Consider the following 25223-nt stretch of genomic DNA (forward strand, 5'->3'; position numbering starts at 1 on the left):
AACTTCAGCAAGAGGCCTGGTGGCATCTAACCCACAAGGCTAAAAGAAAGTGGGTCAGTAAGAACCAGGGATGTCGGCAAAGGATGATGATGAAGAATCCTCTGAGTCCTTTGGGAAATTTCCTTCTGGTTAGAACAGACCAACTAGCAGAGCACAAAAATGCCAGATTTGAATTCCATTCTCAACCACCTCCCACTTCACAAATATACATCCATATGTATTCCTCACCAGTTAAGAGTTTGTTCCATGACTGTCAGATCTCTTTGAAAATATGTGCATTTCTATTTTTATAATGTTTATTATTTCTGCTTATAAAAGTAATGTTAAAGAAAAAAATTATGGCGCGTACACTTCTGTTTTGTGCCGAAGACTGTGTCTCCCAGGTTGGCAGTTTGCTTGTTGAAATAAAGTCTTTTTCAGTAAAAGAATAAAGAAATCAAGGGAGGAAGGAAGGAAAAAGAGAGGGAGAGAAAGAGAGGAAAACAAACAAAAAACCCCTGAAAGTCAGCCATAAACCATGACAAATATTGAACATCTGGAAACATTTTCTTCTAGTCTTTTCTTCTTTGTGTAGATGTGTGCATTGGGGGACAAATGTGTTTATACAGGTTAAGGAAATAGAATGATTGTATTGTATTTTTCAATTTGTGTTTTATTGTTGGCACTTCCAGAGTTATAAGATGCTGATTATCCTTTTACACAAATCTCTTTGTGATTGATGATTCTTTTCACAGCATAAGTTCCTTAACTGTGATAACAATATCAAAGGGCACAAATATTTAAAGAATGTTTTTGTATGTATCACCTAATTATCATTCAGAAACTATTTTCTAGTTTACATTGCTCACAGTAACTGTATCCTTTATAAAGTCAATCTTTCAAACAGAAAGCATGTTTAATTATGACCATCGTGTGAAATACTTGCATGAAATATCTTCTATCAGTTTTGTTTGTATTGCCTTTTTAGTTTTTGGAGAAGGTAAAACTCCGCCTCCCCCCCTAATTCTAGCATGCAGTAATTTTAACTTTGTCTATATTAATCCAACTTTCTTTTAAAGAATGTGTTATGTTGATTTTTAAAAAAAGTTTTTAGGCCAAGTACCAAATCTCAAGGCTGTAATCCTAGCTACTTGGGAGTCAAAGATCAGGGAATTTTGGTTTGAGGTCAGCCAAGGCATAAAGTTTGTAAGATTCCATCACAACTAATGGCCAAGTACCTTTCATCCTGAACAACACCAGGAAGCACAAATAAGAAGGCTGAAGCTCAGAACACCCTGGACATAAAGGGAGACCGTACTTCAAAAATAATCAATGCATAAATAAGTTGGAGATGTAACTCAAGTGTTAAGAGCAACCTGCCTTACAAGTGCAAGATCCTGACCTCAATCACCAGTGTCACCAAAGAAAGTGGTAGACATTGAAGATTTTTAACTATTTGAACGTATGTCTTCCATAGTTTCTTTTATTTTGTTCACTTTGGGCCTTGCTGATGTTTAAACTCAGGGGCCTTGTGCTAGCTCAGCTTTCTCTTTTGGCTGGTGTGCTAATGACTCTAGCCTTGCTTTTTATTTTAGAGATTAGGTTTCACAGAATTTTCTGCTGGGCTAGAACATTGATCCTCTAGATCTTAGTCTCTAGTGTAGCCAAGATTACAGGAATGAGCTCCCAGCATTGAGTTCTTTTTATTTTCTATGTGATTGTTCTCTAAAAATATTTTTGTGGAAAATTTTGGATAAATACAACATTTTAGAGAACATTTTTACATAGTCAAGTCAAGCCAAGCCAATTTTTATTTCTTCCATAGTTTTTATTTAGAAAGTAATTTTCCATTTAAAATTAAATATTTATGTACACTTGCTTTGTACTAATTTATGATTTTTTTTAAAAATCCATTTAATTTTTAGCTGGGCTGTGACACTTGCCTGTAGTCCCAGATACTCAGAAGGAAGAGGAGAGGAGAAAGGATCACTTGCTTGAGAGCTTGAGACCAGACAGGGCAATTGTGAGGCCCCATCTCAAATGATCAACAACATATACTCTTGGAAATATTTTTTCAGAAATGGTGCAAGAAAAAGCCCTAATAGAATTTTCTTTGGATGTGTCAGTCTGGTTTAATGACTAACTTCCTGTTCCTAGAAGACTATATAGCACTTCCATTATGGCCTAGTTGGTCTATGTTTTGATGCTGATTTGCTTGTAACCTGCTTTGGGGAGGGATGGGATCAGCTTCCTAAGTACATAGTGGGCAGCTTGAGGACTTCCTGAATAGCACTGCATGACATCCACAGATGGCCAAGATGCTTGTATGAAATATTCAATGAGTGTGTCATTGATATACCTGGAAAGTTTAATTCAAAGACAATGTCTATTTTGATTGGTTTGATCAGCTTAACTTTTTTTTTTCCTCTCTTACTTGCTGGCTGTCACTCTATCACAAGATTCACACTTGCAGCCTGTTTTTGTTTTCTGGTTATTTTGGAGATGGAGTATCATTGATTTTTCTATCAGTGCTGGCTTCAACTCTGGATCTCCGTATCCCGACTAGCTAGGATTACAGTCATAAACTTCTGATTTCAGTCCTATTAGCTTTGACCCTCCACTATTATTGTCTAGTCATGTCTTCTAGGAAAACATGATATTGGTTTTTCTTTTTAAAAAATTACGTGTCTATCATTGTTACCCCTTCTCTTGTTATCCCACTATCCTTTCCCCTCTACCCCCTACCCCCAAGTTGTAAAGTTCGTTTCCAATATACTGTCCTTTGGGTTTCATTGCTGCAATGGGTCATCCAGTGTCCTTGTTTCACCATTTTGTTATTCTCCTTCCCCTCCCCAGCTTATACAAATGTATATACAAGACACAGAGTACCAAAATCAAGTACAGTGACAACAGGGGATATGCCATAGGGGGAATAACATACAGAGGAAACAAAAAAAATCACCTAGTACATTTAAAACAACAACAACAACAACAAAGACAGACCTCTTTTGTCCATGATATTGGTTTCTTATGGGCCTCAGGATTAGGACTAAGTTTCAGACCTCAAGGACTTCCAATTCATCATTCTCCAAGAATAGTTACAATTTAACAGAGACCATTTTTCTCATATTTGAGCGAAGTATAGATGCCTTTAAAAGGAAAACACAAATTTCTATGAATCTTTAGTGATGGCTTAAACTATCTTTATGCAGACACATTACTTAAAATATGCATATTAATTCTTTGTGTTGGGGCTGAGCTCAGGGTCCTATGTGTGTCAAGTATCATGAGCTGGTCTCCCAGACCTTTTTGCATTACTTGTGTTTAGAATGAAGTATCTTGTTTTTCCTTGGGGCCACTTGGACTATACCCTGTTTATTCCTTCCTACCATGCCCAACTATTGGTTGAGCTTGGGTCTCTAGAACATTTTTGTTGTTGTTGTTGTTTCTTGTGCTGGTCCAAGGACTTGAACTCTGGGTTATTACTGAGCTTTTGTGTTCATGGCTAATACCTTTCCCCTTAAGCTACAGCTTCATTTCAGGCTTTTTTGGTAGTTAATTGGAGATAAGAGTCTCTCAGGCTTTACTGCTTAGAGTGGCTTTGAATCAAGTTCTTAGATCTCAGCCTCCTGAGTAAGCTAGGATCATAGGTGTGAACTACCAATGCCTGACTTCTAGAAGTTTTTGTCTAGGCTAGCATCCTAATCAGTTTCTTGCTTGAGTAACTGTGATTACAGGTATTGGCCGCCGAGCCCAGCTTAATTTAATATGATTTCTTTTTTTTTAAAACCAGGGTAATTAAAAGTACAAGTTTTACAGATTTGTAGAGAATTTAGATATGCCTGTGTGTGTGTGTGTGTGTGTGTGTTGGTTCCAGTCTAAAAGACTATTTTTTTAACCATAAGCCTGACCAAATCCTTAAAACATCGTGTGTGTGTGTGTGTGTGTGTGTGTGTGTGTGTGTGTGTTGGTTCCAGTCTAAAAGACTATTTTTTTAACCATAAGCCTGACCAAATCCTTAAAACATCTTTTTCTTTTTCTTTGTTAAGGCACGGTCTTGTTATAAAGCCAGGGCTGGCCTTGAACCTGTAATCCTCCTGTCTCATTTTACTTGTGCTGGGATTAGAGATGTGTACAATGACACCTTGCTACTTCTTATTGGTAAGTTATTTCAATACCTACCTGGTGTTCGGTGTACAAATTAAGTGTGAATTATCACATTGAGTTTAATTAAGTGTGACATATCTAGATGTATTCTGTTCTGCATATACTGTAACCATTACTTAATCATGAAACCCAAACTAAACATGAACAAAACTATAAAATCAATGCTTTAAATAAACTTTAATGAGAGAGATGATACTGCTCTGTGTTCACATCACAAACATGGCACTATTGCCCATGATTTTATTGCCTGATAAGGAGAGGGCTTTTTTATTTTTTAAATTCTTCCTAGCAAGGTTCTATATGCTCATTACTGAGCTGACTTATCAGATCTTGTTCATCACTCCAACCATCCATCTTTGTTTTTCTTCAAGAAATCTTTAGAAACTGAACACCAGGGTATCAATCCAGGTGGATTTTTACCAACACCAGCTCTGGAGCACTGCAAAAAGGAAGACTTTTCTGAAAGATTTTCTTTGTAGAAGTTTGGAAGTACAACCAAAGTAATTTCTGCCTTATAGGCTTAACATATTCATTTATCCCATTATGAAATGAAAGACTGTCTCTGAAACCAGAAATAGCTTCAAGATGAAAATAATGATTATTTAAGTATTTCAACAAGATAAATTTTAAAATTACAATTTGTATATTGGACTGTTTACAATCTGAGTGCTATTATTTGTGGGCCAAAAGCCTAATCATAAAAGAACTGTCTGTAATTTTATTCATGGAATAAAATTTTATAGGGATTCTACGGAATCTCAAATTTATAGGAAAATATCATACAGGACTCTTGGGTTGTTCCAGACCCTGTTTCCTAATAGTTGCTGAAAGCTGTTGATGAACATGTTGATCTGGGCATAAAGGAGGAGGATATGCAGAAAACGGAAGAGAGGCCAAGTCATAATGCAGCAGGCAGCTAATTAAGTAGAGTTGTGCTCCCCAAAACACAACCGAGGAGATCTGAGAATTTTTGAATAACAGAAGATGTATTTCCTCCAAGTTACTTTAATGGTGTGATTTTTCCACTAGGGTCATGGTTTGGATCCTAAAGTAAGGCAATGATTCTCACAAGGGGGTGATTTTGCACCCCAGAAGTTATCTGATAAAGTCTTATCACAATGTGGTGGCATCCTCTGGGTACAGGTCAAGGATGCTGCTAAACACCTTTCAATGCACAGAACAGCCTATCAGTTACCCAGCCAAAACTGTCAATAGTGCCAAGGTCTAGTTGTGGATTTAAGTGTCTAATATCCTGTGTGTACTAGGCTTGAGGGGAGGGCCATGCCTCTGTGTTTCCTCGTTTTACACACACGCACACACACACACACACACACACACACACACACACACACACACACTGATATAAAGCCATAAGTACTATGTAGACCTTTCCCACACATCCTTTTGGAGCACAGGCTAGTCAAAGAGGAGGATGGAAATTAAGAGGGTTGTGCATTAATTGGCAACATGGAAAGACAACTATATAAGGAACAGATAAAAGTACCACTTCAAAGAAGATTCATCAATTCATTTATTCACTTGTGGGGCTTGTCTTTTTTAAGCACACATATGTAGCATTCTACTTAAGCTTGGTTATACTTGTGAACACAATCAAACCTGCCCCCTCTAGGAGCTTACAGCCTTGAGGGGATTGACCAGGTTACCAACAAGGGGCCATTCTACAAAATGACTGTAAATGTCCATGATGGACACTTAAAAGAGCAGCTGGAAAAGTTGACCTCAAACTTGAAGGAGACAGCCTTTATTCCCTTCTGACACTAAAAGTGTCAGTGACAGGACAGACACTCCAGCAACTGACATTACCAGTCCTGATGTACTGTTCCTTCACCTTAGGGATACAGCTAGGCACGGTTGCCTGGATTTGACCTGGAATTTCCACACCTGATCTCTACTAAACATATACAGGTATAAAACCCTTCTTAGTAAAAACCACAACACAAAAGAAGCAACGACCTTCTCCATCTTCCTGCCATTATAACTCCTGGATACCATATTTTTTAGCTGGTACCTTGTATATATGCCCTTGTTTTTAATTAACTATAAACTCCTGACCTACAAGGGCCAGGTCTTCCATTTCCTTTGCAATCTTTTGCAGCACTGCAGTCACCCAATAAAATGCCCTCTGCACGTACGGACCTGTAGAGATAAAAATACTTTACGGTATTCCCATTTATAGGTGTCATGCATGCTTTTATTCTGCTTTGTGATAGGACTGTACATTACAAGCTTCCAGAATGCAGAGAAAATGGCTTGGTGCTTCCTTACACTCAGCAGGCACCATGAAAAATTTGATGCTTGCCTGGCCTTTTGATTCTCTGGATTATATCAGCACTCTGGGGAGTTTTTGTGTCTCTAGGAAGAGGCTGTCAGTCTTTCCGCAGTGGTTCGTGTTCCTTCCTGTCCACTGTAAGGCACCTAAGGCAGGGTTACAGTACTGCAGACATCCCTTTCTCCACCCTCCCTCACCCTTGATGCTTTATTTATTGTTTTATTATCAAGAAAGCCGCCTGAGAAAATGGCAAACACTGGCCTAACCCCAGACCTGGCAAGGAAATGAACGGAGAGGAAGGAGACTTGAAAGCAGGTCAGACATGGTCTGGATGTCTTCGGAGAATCCAGCCTCAGCGAGGAGAGCAGGACACGAGCTGCAGGCGGCCCGCAGTCCTCGGGCCCCAGAGAGGGAGGAGGGCAGCCCTCCCCTCGCCGCCCTCCCGGCCTCCCTCCCGCGCGTCCCCCGCCGGCCCCGCGCGCCCCCGCCGGGAGCTGTCCAGACGGCCCCGCCCGCGCCTACCTGGGCACTCACCCGCGCCGCGCGGCCTCTCCACCACCTCCCACCCCGGCCGTGGGGGGCCCCGGGTCGGGCCTGCGCCGCCGCCGCCCCCTCCGAGGAGCCCCGCGGGCGGCACCTCCTCCTCCTCCTCCTCCGGCCACCGGTCGGGCGGCCAGACAGCGCGGGGGTGGGGCGGGGGGTTGGCGCGGCCAGGCTCGGAGGGGCTCGGCGGGCTCGCCCCCAGGGCCGGGCGTCTGCCGGGGGCGCGGGGGCCGGCCCCGCCCCGCCGCCTTGCCCAGCCTCACCCTCCCGGCTCCCTGGATCCGCGCCGGGAGGAAATGATGTGTTGCTGGCTGGTTAATCACAGCTCCAGACACTCATTGGCCGGGCGCTCCGCAGCCACTTCCTCCTCCTCCTCCTCCTCCTCCTCCCGCTCCTCCTCCTCCCGCTCCGGCTCCTGATCTTTGCAGCCGCCGCCGCCGCCGCAGCCTCTCCGCTCCCCCCCCCCACTCCCCGCCCCCCGGCGCCCGGGGAACTTTTCCACTCCCGGTCTTCGTCTCCCCCGTCACCCCCGCGGGCCGCCTCCAGCCGGCGCGCCAGGCCTCCCCGCCAGAGCCGCTGCGCCTCGGGAAGTTTATTCTGCCCGCCCCCTCCCCTTCCTCCTCCTCCTCCGGCTGCTCTTCACCCCGCCTCCCTCCCTCCTCCCCCTCCACCCCCTCCCCCTCCCCCGGCTCCTTCCCCCGGGTGGCTGCCGCCGTCGCCGCCGCTGCCGCCAGCCTGCTCCTCGGCCAGCCGCGCCGGCCCCCGGGCGCGAAGCCCCCCTGGCCGCGCTGCGCTCCGCCCCGCACCGCCGCCGCCGCCGCCGCCGCCGCCGCCGCCCGGAGCCGGCTGCCGAGCTCCTCCGCCCCGCCGAGTTCCGGACTCCCTCGCCGGCTGCACCGCCCCGCCCCGCCCCGCGCCGCCCCGCGCCGCCCCGACCTGCAGCGCCCGGCTGCCGGGAGCACCTCCGCCTCCCTCGGCGCAGCCCCGGGCCGCGGCGGGACCCGAGGTGAGGGCAGGTCGTCGGGCGCGCTCGTGGGGACCGGGACCCGGACCGGGAGGACCGCGGAAGGTGGGAGCCGAGCGCGAGGGGAGGCAGGGACCGGGGGTGGGAGGGTGGGCGTCTGCGGTGCCTCCCCCTCGCCTCCATTCTTTCTCCCGCGAGCGAGCTCGATCCCCCTCTCTCTCTCTGTGGGGGGAAGCAGCCGAGGAACAAAACTGTCTCGCTGTGGGCCTGAACTGCGGGTGGGATATGGAGGACAGACAGAGGCATGGAGTGTGTGTGTGTGTGTGTGTGTGTGTGTGCGTGTGTGTGTGCGTGCGTGTGTGTGTGTGTGTGTGTGTGTGCGTGTGTGTGTGTAGTGAACTCCTACGGGCTGTGCGCCTCTGACTTGTAAACCGATCTGGCTGTCGGGTCCCACACCGGGCTCACCTTCCCAGCTGAGCTTGGTAGAGAGTAAAGAGATAGGCACATTCTCCCCCCCCCCCCCCGCCCCTCAAAATATCCATCTTTCCCAAAAGGAATTTTCTGCTGGAGAGCCAGCCAATAAACTCTGCTCAACTCCTTCCCTCCCTCCCCTCCGTTCTTTCTAGCTGCAGTTTCAAAAAGCTTCAAAGCCAGGAATGTGGGATTCATCTTCCGATCCCCAGAAGGCAAATGTGGTTACAGATGTTGCACGGTACTTTGCCAAGTTTAAAACCCTGCCTTCAACACTGTAACCAAAACAGTGAGGCTAGAACCTTGGGCGGCCAGGGGAGAAATGTGGCTCTCTGGATCCAGTGAATTCCTCCGGGTTCGTTGACTTCTAGACTGGCTCTTTTCTGTCTAGTTTGTGCCAGATACCAACCCCCTCCCCCCAACTTCTGTCTTGCACCCCGAGTTTTTAATGCTCTTTGTATGAAAGGGGAGCTATGGAGGAAGCGACTAAGGGAAGGAAGAAAGCATTCCATTTGGTAGTAAGTGGTTGAAGAAAAGTGTTGGTTAAAAAGTTGTCATTAATTTGGCTTTTGGAGAGAGGTGAAGGCTGTACTACAGCGATGGAGTAGTTTTTTTAATTGGGCTTTTCTTTCTCTGTGGTATCCGTGATGGTTGTTGGAAGATGGGATTAGGATGCCATCCTATAAATGTTCTGTTGTTCTTTAAAAAAAAAACAAACCTTGCATTAAGATATAACTCAATAATTTTTAAGAATTCTGTCCCAAAGATACAGACTGTTCTTACAGTCCAAAGGAAGACTGTGGCAAAAAATAGACACCATCTTCCTTTTTCCTCCCCCCAAAATTCTTCCTAGAAAGGTGATGGTAAGAAATTTCAGAGATGGGCTGATCCATGTGGCGGGCCTTAAATGGAAACACTATAGTATGTACTGGCACTTGTCTAGAGGTGGGTTGCTGGCCAGAGGCCCGGGCTTGGGCAGCCAGCAGACAGACATGAGACTGGTGCTGACCTCAGACACCAGCCCTGCCCTGCAGCCTTACAGTTTAGACTGCTGGTAGAAATATGCTCACCTAGATTGCAGATGGGGATGCTGGGGTCAGGAAGTTGTTTTTGGTTTGGGTAGAATCTGGATTACCATCTAAGATCAAATCAGAATTTTGTGATTCAGTTACTTTTGTTTTCTCTGTAGGAATTAACAAATGGAAGTGACTTGGATAATGATGTTTCTACAGTTATCCCTCATATTGAGACTCAAAGATGGTTTATGAGATTGAGAGATATTTTGGCCAGATGACAGAGGTCAAGGACTGGGATGGGCATGGATGAGATTCTTGCTTCCCTTTTCCAGCTGTATTCCTGAGTTTTATCTTAAGTAAAAGTTAGTGCTCTTACCACTCTGGCGCCTTGGAAGAGACTGATCATTTGAATCCTAATAAGTTACTTGTTAGTGGGGAAAACTTAAAAGGATATTAAGGATGCAGAGTGAAAATGCTGTACTAAGGGATGAGAATTTGACAGTGAAGAATTTCATATGTATTTAATAGTATTGGATTAGTTTTTTTTTTTTCAAAGTAGTTACCAGTAACAGCAACTGAATCAGTTGATTGAAGTTATGCTTCTGACTTACTCAGGGTTAGACTGAACTAATCCTGAATGATCATGTTGAGGTGTCTAGGTAATTCTTAAGATTTGATTGAGTAGTCTAGCCTTCTGGGGAAGGGACGGGGGTAGTACAGAAATAAATTTGAAAAATGATCTTGCTCTTCAAGGTTATAAGGTGAAGATGGAATCAATGCTGTCCTCTGTGGCTTGTTTGACTGTCAGATCCTTGTATCTTGATTTATTGTGTATAACGAGAACCCGTTTTGTGTATTTGTGTGAATTTGATGACTGAGGTGTACTGCATATGCACATGTTCAGAACTGTGCTTAGCTCTTAAACTCACCTTTACAGGGCATTTTCACAACAATTATATATCTCTTAAATAGTAGTACCCATCTCCAATAAGAAACTGAGGCTTAGTAGATGTAAGTGTTGGAGTGGGGATTTGAACCAGACGTTTGTGGGATTCCAGAACCCATTTTCTTGGCCACTGTTGTTAGGGATCAGCCATTCATGATTATACCGCCGGTAAGTCATTGAAAAATGACTTAATACTTTAAAACATTGATTCACTTGAAACTAACGTCATCTTTTAAGAAGAAATAATATATTGCTACTATACTTGCAGAGCCAGCTAGCTCACTTATTAGGAATAGAAGGTAATCATAAAGATGCATTATAGTTGGACTGGAACCTCAAGTTAAGGAAAGGGAATACCTGATTCTGTGTGCTGTGAGGATCTAGGATAAGGGCGGCGGAGGAGGAGGGATGATACAGAATTGGTGATATTTCAGTTTTTAGACAGGGTGGTGGGTTCATGGATGCAGGTCTTATTTTTAAACTTTATAATCCACACATATGATACGTCTTTTTTTTCTGTAGAATGATAAAGAAAATGAAACACATAATCATTAACATAATGAGTATATGGGAGATGTGTCTGTACTGTGTGGACTACAGACATAGCTTGGTGCCTTTGCATGCAGGAGGCACACAAGTGGCCGATGGATGAGGACCCCAGGGAATAATGTTAAAACAGCTGATGATTTATTATTTTAGTAAGGCTGAGGTATGTCCTCTTCTCTGTTTTCTCCATGGCATTGGGGCTTCTCCAGACAGGGCAAGGCTGGACCTGGTAGTTTTCTACCTCACTTTGTCTTAGGTGTCTAGTACTTAGAATGGGGCACGGAATGCAGTCATAGAGTGTTAAAACACTTCTCTTTATTTGCCAGACAGTGGTGGTTCACACCTGTAATCCCTAGTTGCTAATCAGAAGGCTGGGATCTGAGAGTTTCTGTTTGAAGTCAGCCTGGGTAGGAAACTCAGTAAAAGAGTCTTATCCCCATTGAACCACCAAAAAACCACAAGTGAAGCTGTGTCTCAAGAAAGTAGTAGAATGCCAGCTTTGAGCGAAAAAACTAAGGAGACAGAACCCAGGACTAGAGTTCAAGCCTCAATACTGATACCAAACTAAACTAAACCAAACTTTTTTTTTTTTTAAGCCATTGGTAAAAGGATCATTCAGTGCTGGAAGCAAGATCTTAGGTTAGAACAGTGCCTGGATAGAATGTTGACAACTTTAAACTGGTGAGGCTTGGAAATAAAGCCGTCCGAGATTTTAATTGGAATCCAGTCTCGTATTTTATTTTCCCAGGCGAGTTTTAGGTACTGTGGCTTTATTCCTGGAAACGAGGATTTGGAATTGGGTTTCCTGGTACAAAATGCCTTCTTTGATCTCTGGTAGCGAAAACTTTGTGTTTCTTTCCATGGCCAATTCTAGCTCTTAGAAGATCCAAAATGGAAGACTTGCCCTTTCTTTTTAGCTGTTGGACTTAGAAGCTTTGCTTGTCATGCTAGTTTAGGAATCAAAGTCCCAAACTAGGATTGTCTGTTGGAAAGGACATTTGAATGCAAGATTCCTTTTGGAAGAGCTTCATCATCTTGGTATAATTGGCACCTCCTTGTCTTTGGTTCAGTTGGGTGGTAAATTGCTTCTCACAATTAGCTAAGACCTGTCAGGAGAAAAGGGGAGGCTGAGGATGTAGCTGTGTGGTAGAGTACTTTGTGTAGCATGCTTGAGGACACAAATTCTTACAAAGTTAAAACCAATACACCCTTATTTAAGTGGAGGCACGGTCCAGTAGACTTATATGCCTGTGTTTTTCTAGGCAGGATTCTTTGTTTTCCAGAGCAAGTAGTACTCAGTTGTTTGGTTTTGGAGTTTTTAATCTCTGACCAACATTCTACTTTGCCCATTAAGGTTGCTTCATTGTTTACTTTGGATATTTAGTCTTTATTCCTGTGACTAGGAAATTAACTTTAAAATTTCACTCTTTCCAAATTCTGTGGCGGTGTGTGTGGTAGGTAAAAGTTGTGGGGAGAGAGAGGAGGGAATTCAATGAGGGAGCAGTCACATTTAACACAATGTCTTGATCTGTAAGAGGCCAGCTCTCCATCCACCCTAGGGTATAGCCCTTGGCCATGTGGCCCTTTAATCCTTCCCCCACCTCCTCCAGGACTCAGCATAATCTTGCTGGCAAGAATGTATTTTGCCTTTTGGTGGTCTCCTAGCATTTTATCACCCTCACCCCTCATTTTGGGTCTTGACTGGTCTCTTTGAAGGCAAGGACTACAAGTTATTCTTCCATGTATGCATCGACATGGTTCGAATTTCCTCTTCCCTAATTTAAAATCTTTCAAATAGTTTTACTAGGCTTCTTGAGGGCAGGGGCTGTGTCTTATTCCTCTTTTGTGTATTTTTTGCACCTAACGCAATGCCTGGCTCAGATCACACAGCCAATAGATGGTTTTGTAATTGAATGAATGGATGACCGCATGCTAGGAGAGCCAAAGGACCCTGTCCTGTAGGGAGTAGGGAAAGCTCAGGGTAGATACTAGACTTTAAGCATGATTCTGGGGTCCTTAAACATGGGAGGGGGAAGCAGTGATAAAGATACTCTAGGATTTAGAGGTGAGGAACCTCTTTTTCTGCCAGAAGCCATTTAGATATTTATAGCATTGCTTGAGAACTGTACACTATTTTGTATTGAGGTAGATGGTTGAGAGTAGTTGACTAGAAGCTATACTCATCAGTCTTGCCATGTACAAATTATTTCAGGCCTGCGGTTCCCCAAGCTTGTTAGGTAAAAGTACCTACATTTGACACTCGCCCTACCCCCTCTTTAGTACTGGGTATTGAACCTAGGACCTCTCATACTAAACACATGCTCCACTACTGAATTACTCTTTCCATCCTGACCCTTCTTTTTTTTAATACTTGACTGTAACTTATACTTAGTTAATTCAGTATTTATTGTATTGTTAGTGGTTTTTTTTTTAAAAAAATATATATATTTAAGAGGGACACCTCCCATTTGGGGAAAGGTTTTGAAAGTATTCTACTCAAATACTTGAGGTGACTCCATTCTTCCAATTTTCTCCTGTGGCCTATGTTTGCAAACAGTTGTCAGTAAAAACAGAATGGTAGGCAGTACTTATGTCAGAGGTGAAAGAATGTGAGTGACCTCTTTGGAAAATGGAGGGAACCCAAAGTAAACTAACTCAGTTGGTTTTAAGGGTTGGCTTGAGTGGGTATAACCTTGTGTAACTTTCCAGCTTGACTTAGTGAGTAGGTGGTTTGCTCATTTATGAAAGCCAAGATTGGCCATTCAAGGTTACTTAACAGTATATTTGCCATTGAAAATGAAGATTACCCTAGGCGTTATTTCATTTGTGGCCAATGATAAACTACTGAGTGAACGACTACAAAAATAACCTTGAGTTTTAGGATAAACGAGCAGAGGTGAAAAAAGAAGATAACAGGTGATATTGGACGTAGCTGGATGTTAAGAAGTGGGATGAATCTTGCAATTGGGAGCAATTGTGAACTGAGAAAAATGTGTGATGAAAAAAGCTTGACCAGGGGATGGATTGGGTCATCTTTTAAAGGGAGTATTGAATTTTCAACTGGTATAGCTTTTACTCTGGGCAAAAATAAAACGTACTTGATTACTGTTCTTAAGTTAATGGCTATAAACAGAAAGTTGAAGCTCTTGCACTTGTGTCTCTTGTCATAATGTTAGGGATTTACACAAGAAAGAATTATACCTAGGAATAGTCAGGCAGGAGAAAAAGGTTATGTGGTTATCTAGAATGGTTCTTCCCTTCCTTTTTGGAAAGGAAAATGGTAATGGACAAAAGCATGCCTGATGATTTTTTTAAACAGTTTTTGAACTTGAAGAACCTGAATTCTTATAACACGTGGCTATAAGTCTCTTATGTGTATAACTATAAGTCTCTTATGTGTATAGCCTAGTAAAAAACGGGAAAGCTCACTCTTTACAGATTTAGACATAAACATTGTTTCAATGTTCTGAGCTATGCATTTTCTATCAAGACCTGGTACACATACTCATGCATGCGTACATACATACGTGCATATTAGAAAGAGATCTGAATTACAAGCTTTACAAAACAATATTGTAATGCTTTCTAATTTCTATTCAGTTTTTATTAAAAAATTCTGATGTCTATCTACTAAATTGATTTCAAAACTTGCTAATGGGACCTAATCAGCAGTTAGAAAAAAAAAAAAAACCCAAAAACTGTTCTGTGCCAGGTACTGTAGAAATTAGCCTTAATTTGTTTATTGAATAGTTGCTAATGTGGATGAGGATTTCTTTTTCTTTTTGCATGGATTTCATTCATTCTGTACAACCCCATACCTCTGTATACCTCTCCTCCAACAAATCCCTTTTTGGTCTTTGCTTGTTTCTTTAAATCAGATTAAAGTGACTGATAAGTGACCAGTTCTAAGAGTATATCATTATGATGTTGATCCCAATATCAACAAGGGCTGAGTGGTTAAAGGTGATGGCAGGATCCCTCAGTGTGTTCCTTTAGAGGCTGTTTGAATGGGATGGTGACTTTCAGTCACAGGGGTAAAGCTGGAGTACCTGTCTGCACCAAATGTATGGGAATGTGACTCCATGTATCATTCAGAAATGAAAAATGAAAAATTGATGAGATTCCCCCCTTTTAATTACTGACATTAGTAATACAGACATAGCAATAGCACTTTGCATTTCAGGACATAAACTTAGCCAAGTGCTGGTGGCTCATGCCTGTAATCCTAGCTACTTAGTTGGCTGAGATCTGAGCATGAAGATTTGAATTTAGCTGGGGCAGAAAAGCCTGTGAAACTCTTAACTCCAATTAACCAGCAAAGCTGGAAGGGGAAGTATGGCTCAAGAGGTAAAGTGCAGCCTTTAGTAGAAAAAGCCAAATGAGGGCCTGCCCAGCACTGTTACACATACAAAAATAGAGACATAAACTTAACTGTTGCCATTACCTTCACTGGTAAAATTTCCCTGCCTTCTTACTCCTTCCTCTTTTTCCCCTTCTTTGACCTTCATTTATTGAGCATTTCTCAGGTTATCTCTACTTGGAGCTAGAAGCTCCATAAACCAAGTTGGACTTGAGAAGAATTACACATCTCACTATAAACAGCCGAGTGTTGTATCTTGGTCATAAGATATAGAGGGATAAGGATCAGCCAACACCTTTGAGGAAGTAGTTGTTTGGCTAGCTTTTGAAAGAGGTACCATTTTGATGTTATCATTGTGACTGGTGTCTGTACATGTAGAGGCTGGGGATTAGGCATCCTTCCAAAAAAAAGAAGAGTATGGGGCAGGTAAATATGAGGTATTTGGTTTTTGTTTAGGATTCAGTTTGTGTAAAACATAGTTACTTAATTTTTAATCAGTAGAATCAGACTCTTATGTCCGGCAATGCCGAGTCTCAAGGAGGCATGTAAGACCTGAGACAACAGGTTAGCTTAGTGCTTTGTCATGTGACTTGACTCTGTGGAGTTTATTAAGGTGAGAGCTGTAGAAGGAAGGTAAGAAATGGAGATTTGGAGCCACATTCTGGTTTCCTCAGAAGGTCAGGCTGAAGGTTAAGATAATGAATGGAAAGCAGGCTTTCTGGAGCCCTCGTCTGCATCATTACACTTAATTCTTGCACTTAGTCTTATTATCCCCAGGAGACTTAAAGAGGGTATGTAGTGTGTGCAAGTTTATGCCTATGAACTTTAATCTAGGGTGTAAGTCCCCAGCTCACTGTGCTCTAAAGAGGAAGTGGAAAACTGGTAGACCGGACCTGTGTGCACCTCAGAGTTGACTTCTGATATTGTATTTGAAATATTAAATAAACAAAGTGGCTGCTGCTAGTTAAAAATGATATTTCCCTTAAAAAATCAAATTTCAGTTGGGTATTGGTTCACACCTATAGCTACTACTACTATTACTACACTTAATCCTACTATTCAGGGGGCTGAGATGTATAGAATCTCAGTTCAGAGCCAGCTTGGCTAGGCAGAAAAGGCTGAGAGATTCCCATATCTAATTCACCAGTAAAATGCTGGATTGGAGGTGTGGCTCAAGTGGTAGAAGGCCAAATGTGAGCAAGAAAGCTGAGTGAGAGCATAAGGCCTTGAGTTCAAGCCTAGTATAGGCAAGTGTGAATGCTTGTGCACACCCCCTTATCCTCCACACTAACCCCTAACCCCCCCCCCCCATCCAGATATCTAACTGCTCTTATATACTGTTCCTGCAGAGCTGCTGTGCTATGTTTGCCACAGTCCCTGCTCACCCTGTTTTCTCTGTCACTTTACACTTGGTGCTAGTTGATACTTATTTTCTTTTATGGTTTCTTCTTGTCCTAGTATGTTAAATCTTGTATCTTACCTCTTAACTCCTGTGTGCTAACTGCATGGTCCCTGTAGTCGTATGACCTTAGACCTGTGCTCTCTTGGGCATGGGTGATTTTGTGTGTTGGTGGGGGGGGGGGATGTCCAGAAACCAGGAAGAGAATAGACTAGATTTAACAGAAGATTTAGCGCAATAGGAATACTGTAGAACTTGGTAAACATATAATGTTTGTGGTGAGAGAGAAGGTGGGATGTATGCAGACTGATTTTTGAAACCTGGATACTGGGAGAGCAGTGGTGGTCCTAAAAGAAAATGTGAAGTTGGCATGAGGAGCTGTTTTGGAAGCGATTGTGGTGTTGGGGTGTTGAAGTTCAGTGGACATGGAAGATGTTTTACTTGAGTTCTGTGAGACTTTGTGGAAATGGTCAGTGATCCATGGAGAGGAGGGTTTGAGGTGCTGCTTTGATTTGGGGGATAGCATCTGTATTGGAATCTGGTGAGATGATGAGCTTGCCCCGGGAAGAGCAAGCAGAGGTCTTCATGACAGAGCAAAGGTCTGCTTGGTAAAGCCAGCCAGCTACAAATAGTTCAGAGTCTCTTATTGACTTTTTGAAAATGGGTCAAATATCTTATTTCACTAGCAAGTCAGATCGTTTATCCTAATAAAGGAGCAAAATAACATGGGAACTTTTGTTTTTGTTTTGGTGCTTGTGCAGGGCCTTGAACTCAGAGCCTTTGCAGAGTTCCTTAGCCTTTTCACTCTAGGCTAGCACTCTAACACCAGCCACAGCCTCACTTCTGGCTTTTTGGTGGTTAACTGAAGAGTCTCTGGACTTTTCCTGCCCAGGCTGGCGTTGAACCTTTGTCTTCACATCTTAGCCTTCTGTTGAACATGGGAACTTTTGATTCATGAAATCAAGGAATCAAAAGTCATACATATTCTTTGATGGTGACACCAGAAATGTACATATGTTCTGAGTTTACTGAGGCCTTACTTAGGTGAAACTGATTCTTAACAGTTTTGACTCACAGGTAATAGAAAAAGAGTTTCTGGAGTCCTAAAATGGGAACATTGCCAGAGGTGAAATGATTGAATACCCTCCTCTTCTCTTTCTTTGTCTCTGTCTTTCTTTTTACTCCCTCTTCTCTTGGGATTTATTTTAGCCAGTTTAAGAATGGAATGCCCTTTATAAATTCAGATGAGCTTTTTCCTCTGTTGCCGTATTTGCTTGGGATTCCTTCCAAGTCCTTGTTTCTTCATTAGCAAGGTCCACCTCAGTTCAGTGCCCTTCTCCCACTCGGTTCTGTTTGATCCATGAAGGTCTTATTGTTGTTGGATGTTCTATGTGCAGGTGGGTGAATCTTTCTCAGATGTGGGTGCTGTGAGTGAATGCAAATCTTCCAGAGAGGTGTTCTTTTCTTCTCAGACATCTGACTCCTTTTGAGTATAGCACATACTTTAAACTTTAAACTCTAGCTTTAAAAAATTTGAGATGATGTTTTCAATTTTTACTCATAAATAGCCTTATTTTATTACACTTGCAATTAATAAGGTTTCCTATGCACGTTTTTCCTTAGGAATCAAGTGCTTCTATTAAGATTTTTAAAAATGTCTTCTATTTTCCATTCTTAAAGAAAAAAATATAATTAAGGTGAATTTTAGGAATTGGAGTTGGAGCCCAATGGTCGAGTACTTGTATTGGTGTGGGAGGTTCTAGTTCAATTACTAGCACCCTAAAAAGAGGAAGAGAGTGGGGAAACACATACTTACATTTACATATGCAAGCATATGCTAATATTTATTTATGTATTGGAGACAATATCTTATTATGCTGCTTACATTGCCCTTAAGGTTTTGGGTTATAATAATCCTCCTGACTCAGTTTCTTTTTTTTATTTTTTATTTTTTATTTCATTTTATTTTATTTTATTTGTGAACATACTGTACAGAGGGGTTACAATTACATAGGCAGGATAATGCCTACATTTCTTACCAAGCATTGCAGCCTCCTCCTTTTGTTTACCCTTCACGTCCCTTCCCAGCCTCCCCCCTCCCCCCCAATCCCAATCCTTCTCCTTCCCCCCCATTCACTCCCCCCCCCCCCCCCCCCCGCACCGACGTTGTAAAGCTCGTTTTGGACATGACAACTTGTACTGACTCAGTTTCTTAAGCAGCTGGAACTATATGTGCATACCACTGTCCTGACTACCAGCATCGGGTGGGGGTGGGTGCCGGTCCTGGGGCTTGAATTCAGGGCCTGAGTGTTGTCACTGAGCTTTTTCAACTGAGAGCTAACTGTCTACTATTTGAGCCATTGCTCTATTCCCAGCTTTTTGGTGTGGTTAATTGAGTTCCTGTCTGGGTTAGCTTTGAACCTTGACTCTCAGATGTCAGCCTCCTGAGTAGCTAGGATTATAGGTGTGAGTCTATAATGTGTTTTTGTTTGTATGTGTATTATACTTTTGCTCACATTTAAATTCTATATCTTTCCCCTCCCCGCCAACTTAACATTTTTTTGTCTTGAAACATTTTTCCTGTTCATGTGAACAGTTACGTGTGTGTGTGTGTCTGTGTGTGTGTGTGTGTGTGTGTGTGTGTGTGTGTGTGTGTGTGTGTGATTATAGCATTGGACTCAGGCCTCACATGTGTTAGGCAATCCTGGGGAGAACGCTGAATCTGTCCAATCATTGTGCACCATAATTTGTTTTAGCCTTTTCATTTTCACTTTAGATACATTAATGTATTCCGGTATTGCAATGACTATACATGTGTAGTAATACCTTATTATTTTTGTTTTTTTTCTCTGTGGTTCTTGTTACTAGAAGTCTTAAAATATTATATGGAAAATTCTAGAAATGAACGTTAAATAACTTTATTGTACCAAATCATAACTATTTGTAGTTGTTAATCTTTTATTATGTTTAATTTATAGCTTGAGCTTTCTATGTATGCACATATTAGGAAAAACATAGTTTTTGTAGAATTTGGTGCTCACTATGGTATCTACTAAGGGTCTTGGAACCCATCTCCCCTGTGAACAAGGGAGGACTTCTCTACATTTATGGACACATAGCTCTTACTATCTATGTAGCTATCTATCTCTGGAAAATCTGGGGCTAAATATCAAAGATTGGGATTGCTGAATCAGATGGTGTTTACATTTTAAGTTTCATATAGGTTGTACCATATGAAAGTCATGTGCAATGTGAACAAGGGTTGTCACTTGTGATTGTGAAGCAGTGTGGCTTTATGATGGATGAGAGAACAACCAGACACAGCCCTGGTCTGTTTTTGCTGTGTACTAGTCATATAGCCCAAGAAAGTCATCTTTTCTGTGGTGCTTTCCCTCCCTCCCTTGTCTGTCAAGAAGGGCAGACGTAATTCTTTCTACAGGTTAATAATCTGTCCATTCTATCATAGTCTCTGTCATATTTGCTTTTTCCAGTAAATGGAGCTTGATGATTTCCTCTGCCTCCGCCTTTATTTTTCCCTGTATAAGTTTGAGTCTGTGGGTAACTCTGGGTTTTGGGAGCCTTGCTAACCACAGCTTTATTTTGAGCGTTTTAAAGCACGATGTCTGGTTTGTGCTTTATGTTTAAAGCAGACCTTATGTGGCTGATTATCTTCTTCCCTGCCCCCCTTTAAATATGGTGAGTGATAAGTAGGCAGTTAGTGACCAAGAAACTTGTGTAGTCAGCTTTTTATTATTGATCAAGAATGAGACAATGGAATTTTAGTCTTAGGGAAAAAGTTTTATTTTTAAAATAGCTTTAGGGGGGAAAAAGCAATAGGCTTCTGATAGACAGTCTTTAAGAAACAGCAAAATTGTATTTCTTACTGGTGCAGACCAAAGCAGACAGCTGTTGATACTTTGAAGCCTTTTGTAATCTGAAGGGGGGGAATAAGGTTTGTATGAAATTTTGAAGTTGTTAATTAGTATATTTTAATAGTATGATTGAATTTCCTATTGGTTGCTAAATTAAATATTTAAAAATTTAAATGAGAGCAAACAATATAATATAAATTGATGTTTATATTCTGACTGTGCTTTTCTTTTAGAATGGCTCCCATCAAACCAACCAGTCTATTGGGATTTCTGTTGTTGTTTTTGTTTTTTATGAGATAGGATCTTGCCATGTAAACAAGCTCATCTAGAACTCACTAGGCACCCAGGCTGGCCTTGAACCCAAGATTTGTCTGCCTCAGCCTCCCAGGTGTTAGAATTATCAACATGAGCCACCACATTGAGTTTCATTTGGTTTTACTATGTGATAGACAATCATTTTGGGTTGCTAAAATTTTCACTTCCTTATTTTAAAAAGAAAGCACCAATTAAAATTTTCCCCTTCCTTGCTGATCTCTTCCCTTATTTCTTTCCTTTCATGTTTTATTTTGAGAAAGGTCTTACTATATAATCTAACTTGGCCTCAAACTCTAAGTTTCTCAGGCTGGCCTCTAGTTTGTTACCTTCCTACCTCAGTTTCTAGAGGGCTAAGATTACAAATATGTGCTCCTATGCTTTGCTTAAATTCTCTGTCTGTCTCTGTGTCTGTCCATCCGTCTGTCCGTCTGTCCATCTGTCCATCTGTCCGTCCGTCTGTCTGTCTGTCTGTCTGTCAGTCTGTGTCTGTGTGCTGGTCCTGGGGCTTGAACTCAGGACTTGGGAACTATCCTTGGTGATTAAGTAGAGATTACAATCTCAAGGGTTGCCCTGCCTGGGATGTCTTTGAACTGAGATCCTTAGATCTCAGCCTCCTAACTAGTTAAGATTACAGGCATAAACTACCAGTGGCTGCCATACATAGGTATACAGATTTACTCTTCTAACTGTAGAGTCACAAAAATGTAAAAATAAAAATACAGAAAAAGGACACATTTTAAATGCTCCACAATAGAGGTTTAATTTATACACATGATATGGAATCGTGTAATCACCAAAAATACTATTTTAGATGAATTTTCAGGAACAGATGTCACTTTTTAGTTACCTTCTCAAAGAGGCTTTTGTTGGCTATTTCATCCAGTTAGATTCTTAATTATTTCCTGTGTCTTATGTGTAGATCTGTAAATAATGTTACTCCATCTGTGGACTAAGAAGTCCACACATGTGCCCCTGAGCTACCCTAGTCACAGTAGGTGTGCAAAAACGTTTTGGAATGGATGAATGGCTATGAGGCATGTACAAAATAACATTACATGGAAAAAGCAAGCTATTAAAAACATAGTATAATGCTATTCACATGTATTATGTATAATTCCATAAACATAAACATAAAACATAGTACTTTCCAGATTTGTGGTTAAATACATATGGATGAAAGGGGAAAAAAAAGAGTAGTAGAAAATAAATGAAAGCACTAACAAGCAGCATTTTTGTGCTGTGGGTCATGCATAATTTTGAAGAGGCCATCTTTAAATACAAAGTAGTGCAGTAAATGTTGGAATATTATGTTACCTCCATCATGTATTTTACCCTTCCAGCAATGAAGGTGCTCACCTTACCTGTGATGATGTATTGCACTACTGTGGCTTTTTTTCCTCTTGAATAAAACCTCTGCAGTGTGGCAGGTTTAACATCTGCCTTAGGATTAAATTATGATCTGGAAGTTGTACTTTTGAGAAACTGGCTTTAATTTCCCATCAGTTGAACTGGAAAGGGTAGTGAATGCATATTAGCTATGATACAAGTGTCTAATTATAATTATTGACATATTTTCAAATGCTCTCTTAAGTGCGATACATTGCCCATGTTTTTTGACTACATTAAACCTGCTAGAGTTCTCTTTTCACAAAGGTTTGTTAAAACTTACAGTTGTGAAGTAGAGTCTTGTAAAAGTGATGAACACAGACTGAGAAAGTGAAATGGTGCTTCAAATCCCATCTCTCCTATTGACTTGTAGTCTGTTAAAGGCTATCAGAAGTTTTTCTGGATTTACTTTTCTTTTCTTTCTTTCTTTTTTTTTTTTTTTTGGTCCGGTTGTGGGGCCTGAACTCTGGGCCTGGGCACTATCCCTCAGCTCTTCAGCTCAAGGCTAGCACTCTACCACTTGAGCCACAGCGCCACTTCCGGTTTTCTTTTTTGCTTATGTGGTGCTGCGGAATCGAACCCAGGGCCTCAGGCATGCAAGGCAAGCTACTGAGCCACCTTCCCAGCCCCATGGATTTACTTTTCATTTCAAAGAATCTGTGAATCTTATTTTTTTTTGCGGTGTATCAACACAATATGATGATATTCTTTCATGATTTGATTCTGTCATAAATAGATTCTACTTTCTTTTCCTGCTAATGGTTCCCCAAAACATAGCTTTCAATCACTACTCTATGTTGTAAGTCTTATTTCCCTCCCTTTCTCACTCCATACAGTCCCTCTTCCCTCCCTTCTCTTCCTCTCATCTCTTTCTCTCCCTTTCCCCTTTTCTCCCCTCCTCTCCTCCTCCCCTCTCATTTTCCCCTCCTCCCTTCTTCCCCTCCTTTCCTCCTCCCCTTCCATCTCCCTCTCCCCTATCCCTCTCCTTCTCCCTGTCCCTTGTGTTTGTCTGTCTGCCTGCCTGCCTTCCTGGCTGCCTATTTAGCCTAGGGTGGCCTTGAACTTCAGCTGGTTATATAGATCATCATACAGTAGCTTTGAATTCCTCATTGTCCTCCTTCAAGTTTCACATCATGTTGACCAGTCTTCTTTTCACTTTTCCCATTCTTTTTTATTCTTTGCTTGTGGCACTAGACAATAAACCTAGAGCTTGTTAAGTAGGTGTTTGAGTACCAGTCTATGCCCACATATTATCTCCTTTTCCTATAGGTTTATTGAGTATCCACCATATGCCAGACATGGAACATGTAGACAGAAAGGCTGCCAGAGAGCTGAGTTTGGCGGAGATTGAAAACAAATAGCCAAGGTACAAAAGTGAGACACCAGAATGGAGTTCTTAGCAAGATAAAATTGGGATGTTCACTTCCATTTAAGAAGACATCATGAGTCACCTTCCTAGGGGAACAAGACGCTTAAGCTTCTTATGAAGGTTGAGAAGGTCATTATCAAGAGACCAGAAGCTGGGAGCCGGTGACTCACTCTTGTAATCCTAGCTACTCAGGAGGCTGAGATCTGAGGATCACAGTTCAAAGCCAGCCCAGGAAGGAAAGTCCGTGAGACTCTTATCTCCAGTAAACCACCAGGAAACCGGAAGTGGTGGTATACTTCAAGTGGTAGACTGGTTGCCTCCAGCCGAAGAGCTGAGGGACAGTGCCCAAGCCCAGAGTTCAAGGGTACCCCCCCCCCCAAAAAAAAAAAAAGAGACCAAAGGCCGTCCAAGGCCTAGAGGTTTACAGGAATCTCAGCATGCTTTAAAACTAAATAAGAGCAGAACTTTTCTCTTTAGTGAGGTGCTTGTATCAGAAAAAGTAACATTGCTGCAAATGAGTCAATATCAGGCCTACCCTGAATCCTACTGAACCCAAACCAACTCTGCCACAGTATTAGCAGGTGACTTGTAAAGCATTGAGAAACATTGGTTTTAGGGTACAGGACAGGGAAAAGTAAGAATACCTGCTTAGAAGCTTTGATTTTTTTTTCTTTTTTCCTAAGTACAAGGTTGATAATGAAGTATTTCCCCCAAAGTGCTCATTGGGCAGCATTTACCCAGGAGTGTTTGTTAGAACCTATATTGTACAAAAGATGATCCACAAAAAGAATCCTCAGATAAGTGTGAGAAATGCAGAACATTATTTCCTTTCTCAGACAGTGTACAATGTACACCTAAGACTGACAGGTCCTCATCATAGAAAATCATTAACTTAATCTCTTTACTGGGATATCCCTAGCGTCTTACACATTTATTCCACCAAGGAACCCCATGCAGCCTCACAGCTATTAACCTCCCAGACTTAGTGGGTCACATTCTGTTGAACATATTTTGGGAAATGCTAGTACTGCTTCCCAAATTTCAGACTCTGCTTTATATGCATAGGGAGTCCAGCTGTCTGGGTTTGCCTGGGACTTAGGAATCTTCTGGGATGCTGGACTTTCAGAGCTAGTATCCTGGGTAAGGAGTTCGGTACCCTTTTGATCTGTTTACTGTATCTATACATATATAGACATATATCTCTCTATATGGATATCTATAGATAACTATATAGCTATATCTAGATCTCTATAGATGTCTATATATATATAATGTGAGTATATATATGTGACTTCTTTTGCACATACACATGCCACACATATGTGACTTTTTTTTCAGGTGGGCTCAGCCTTTTTTCTTAAAGAACTGTTTCAGGAGCATTCTGATAGAGTTATTCACAAACTTATTTGTATTCCTGAGTCCCACCCCATGAGGTTGTGATTTAATTGGTCTGGGATATAGGGTGGAATTTTTTAAAAGGTCCTTAGGTTAATCTAGCATGTGTGCAATTTGGTTGAAGCAATTATACTTGTGGAAATATAGTCTTGATGTGCTGCTTTCAGATTTATTCCAGTATGTGATAGGAAAACATTATCCATTA

The 25223-nt window shown here is 41.8% G+C and overlaps 3 protein-coding genes across 7 annotated transcripts in view; 2 read left to right on the top strand and 1 right to left on the bottom strand.

Moving 5' to 3' along the window:
• Upp2 (uridine phosphorylase 2) overlaps nt 1-7072 on the bottom strand; it is a 204521-nt gene extending 197449 nt beyond the window's left edge. Inside the window, exon 1 of one of the 2 annotated variants that reach the window (XM_070022818.1) lies at nt 6971-7072. The gene's annotated coding sequence lies outside the window, so the exon portion shown is untranslated. Of the gene's footprint in view, nt 1-6958 lie in introns of both variants that reach the window. The other variant, XM_070022811.1, reaches the window with a different exon arrangement.
• Nucleotides 6759-9708, top strand: LOC138832358 (uncharacterized). Its single transcript, XM_070030662.1, has 3 exons — nt 6759-7293; nt 7408-8048; nt 9604-9708. Exons 1-3 carry the CDS (start codon nt 6759-6761, stop codon nt 9706-9708), a joined length of 1281 nt encoding a protein of 426 aa, XP_069886763.1.
• Nucleotides 7845-25223, top strand: part of Acvr1 (activin A receptor type 1) — a 122560-nt gene continuing 105181 nt past the window's right edge. For 3 of the 4 annotated variants that reach the window (XM_070022835.1, XM_070022844.1, XM_070022826.1), the window contains exon 1: nt 7845-8048. The gene's annotated coding sequence lies outside the window, so the exon portion shown is untranslated. The remainder of the gene's footprint in view (nt 8049-25223) is intronic. The other variant, XM_070022861.1, reaches the window with a different exon arrangement.

Source organism: Dipodomys merriami, unplaced genomic scaffold, assembly GCF_024711535.1.
Source record: "Dipodomys merriami isolate MVZ:Mamm:240054 unplaced genomic scaffold, mDipMer1.0.p SCAF_1, whole genome shotgun sequence".
Classification (NCBI taxonomy): Eukaryota; Metazoa; Chordata; class Mammalia; order Rodentia; family Heteromyidae; genus Dipodomys; species Dipodomys merriami.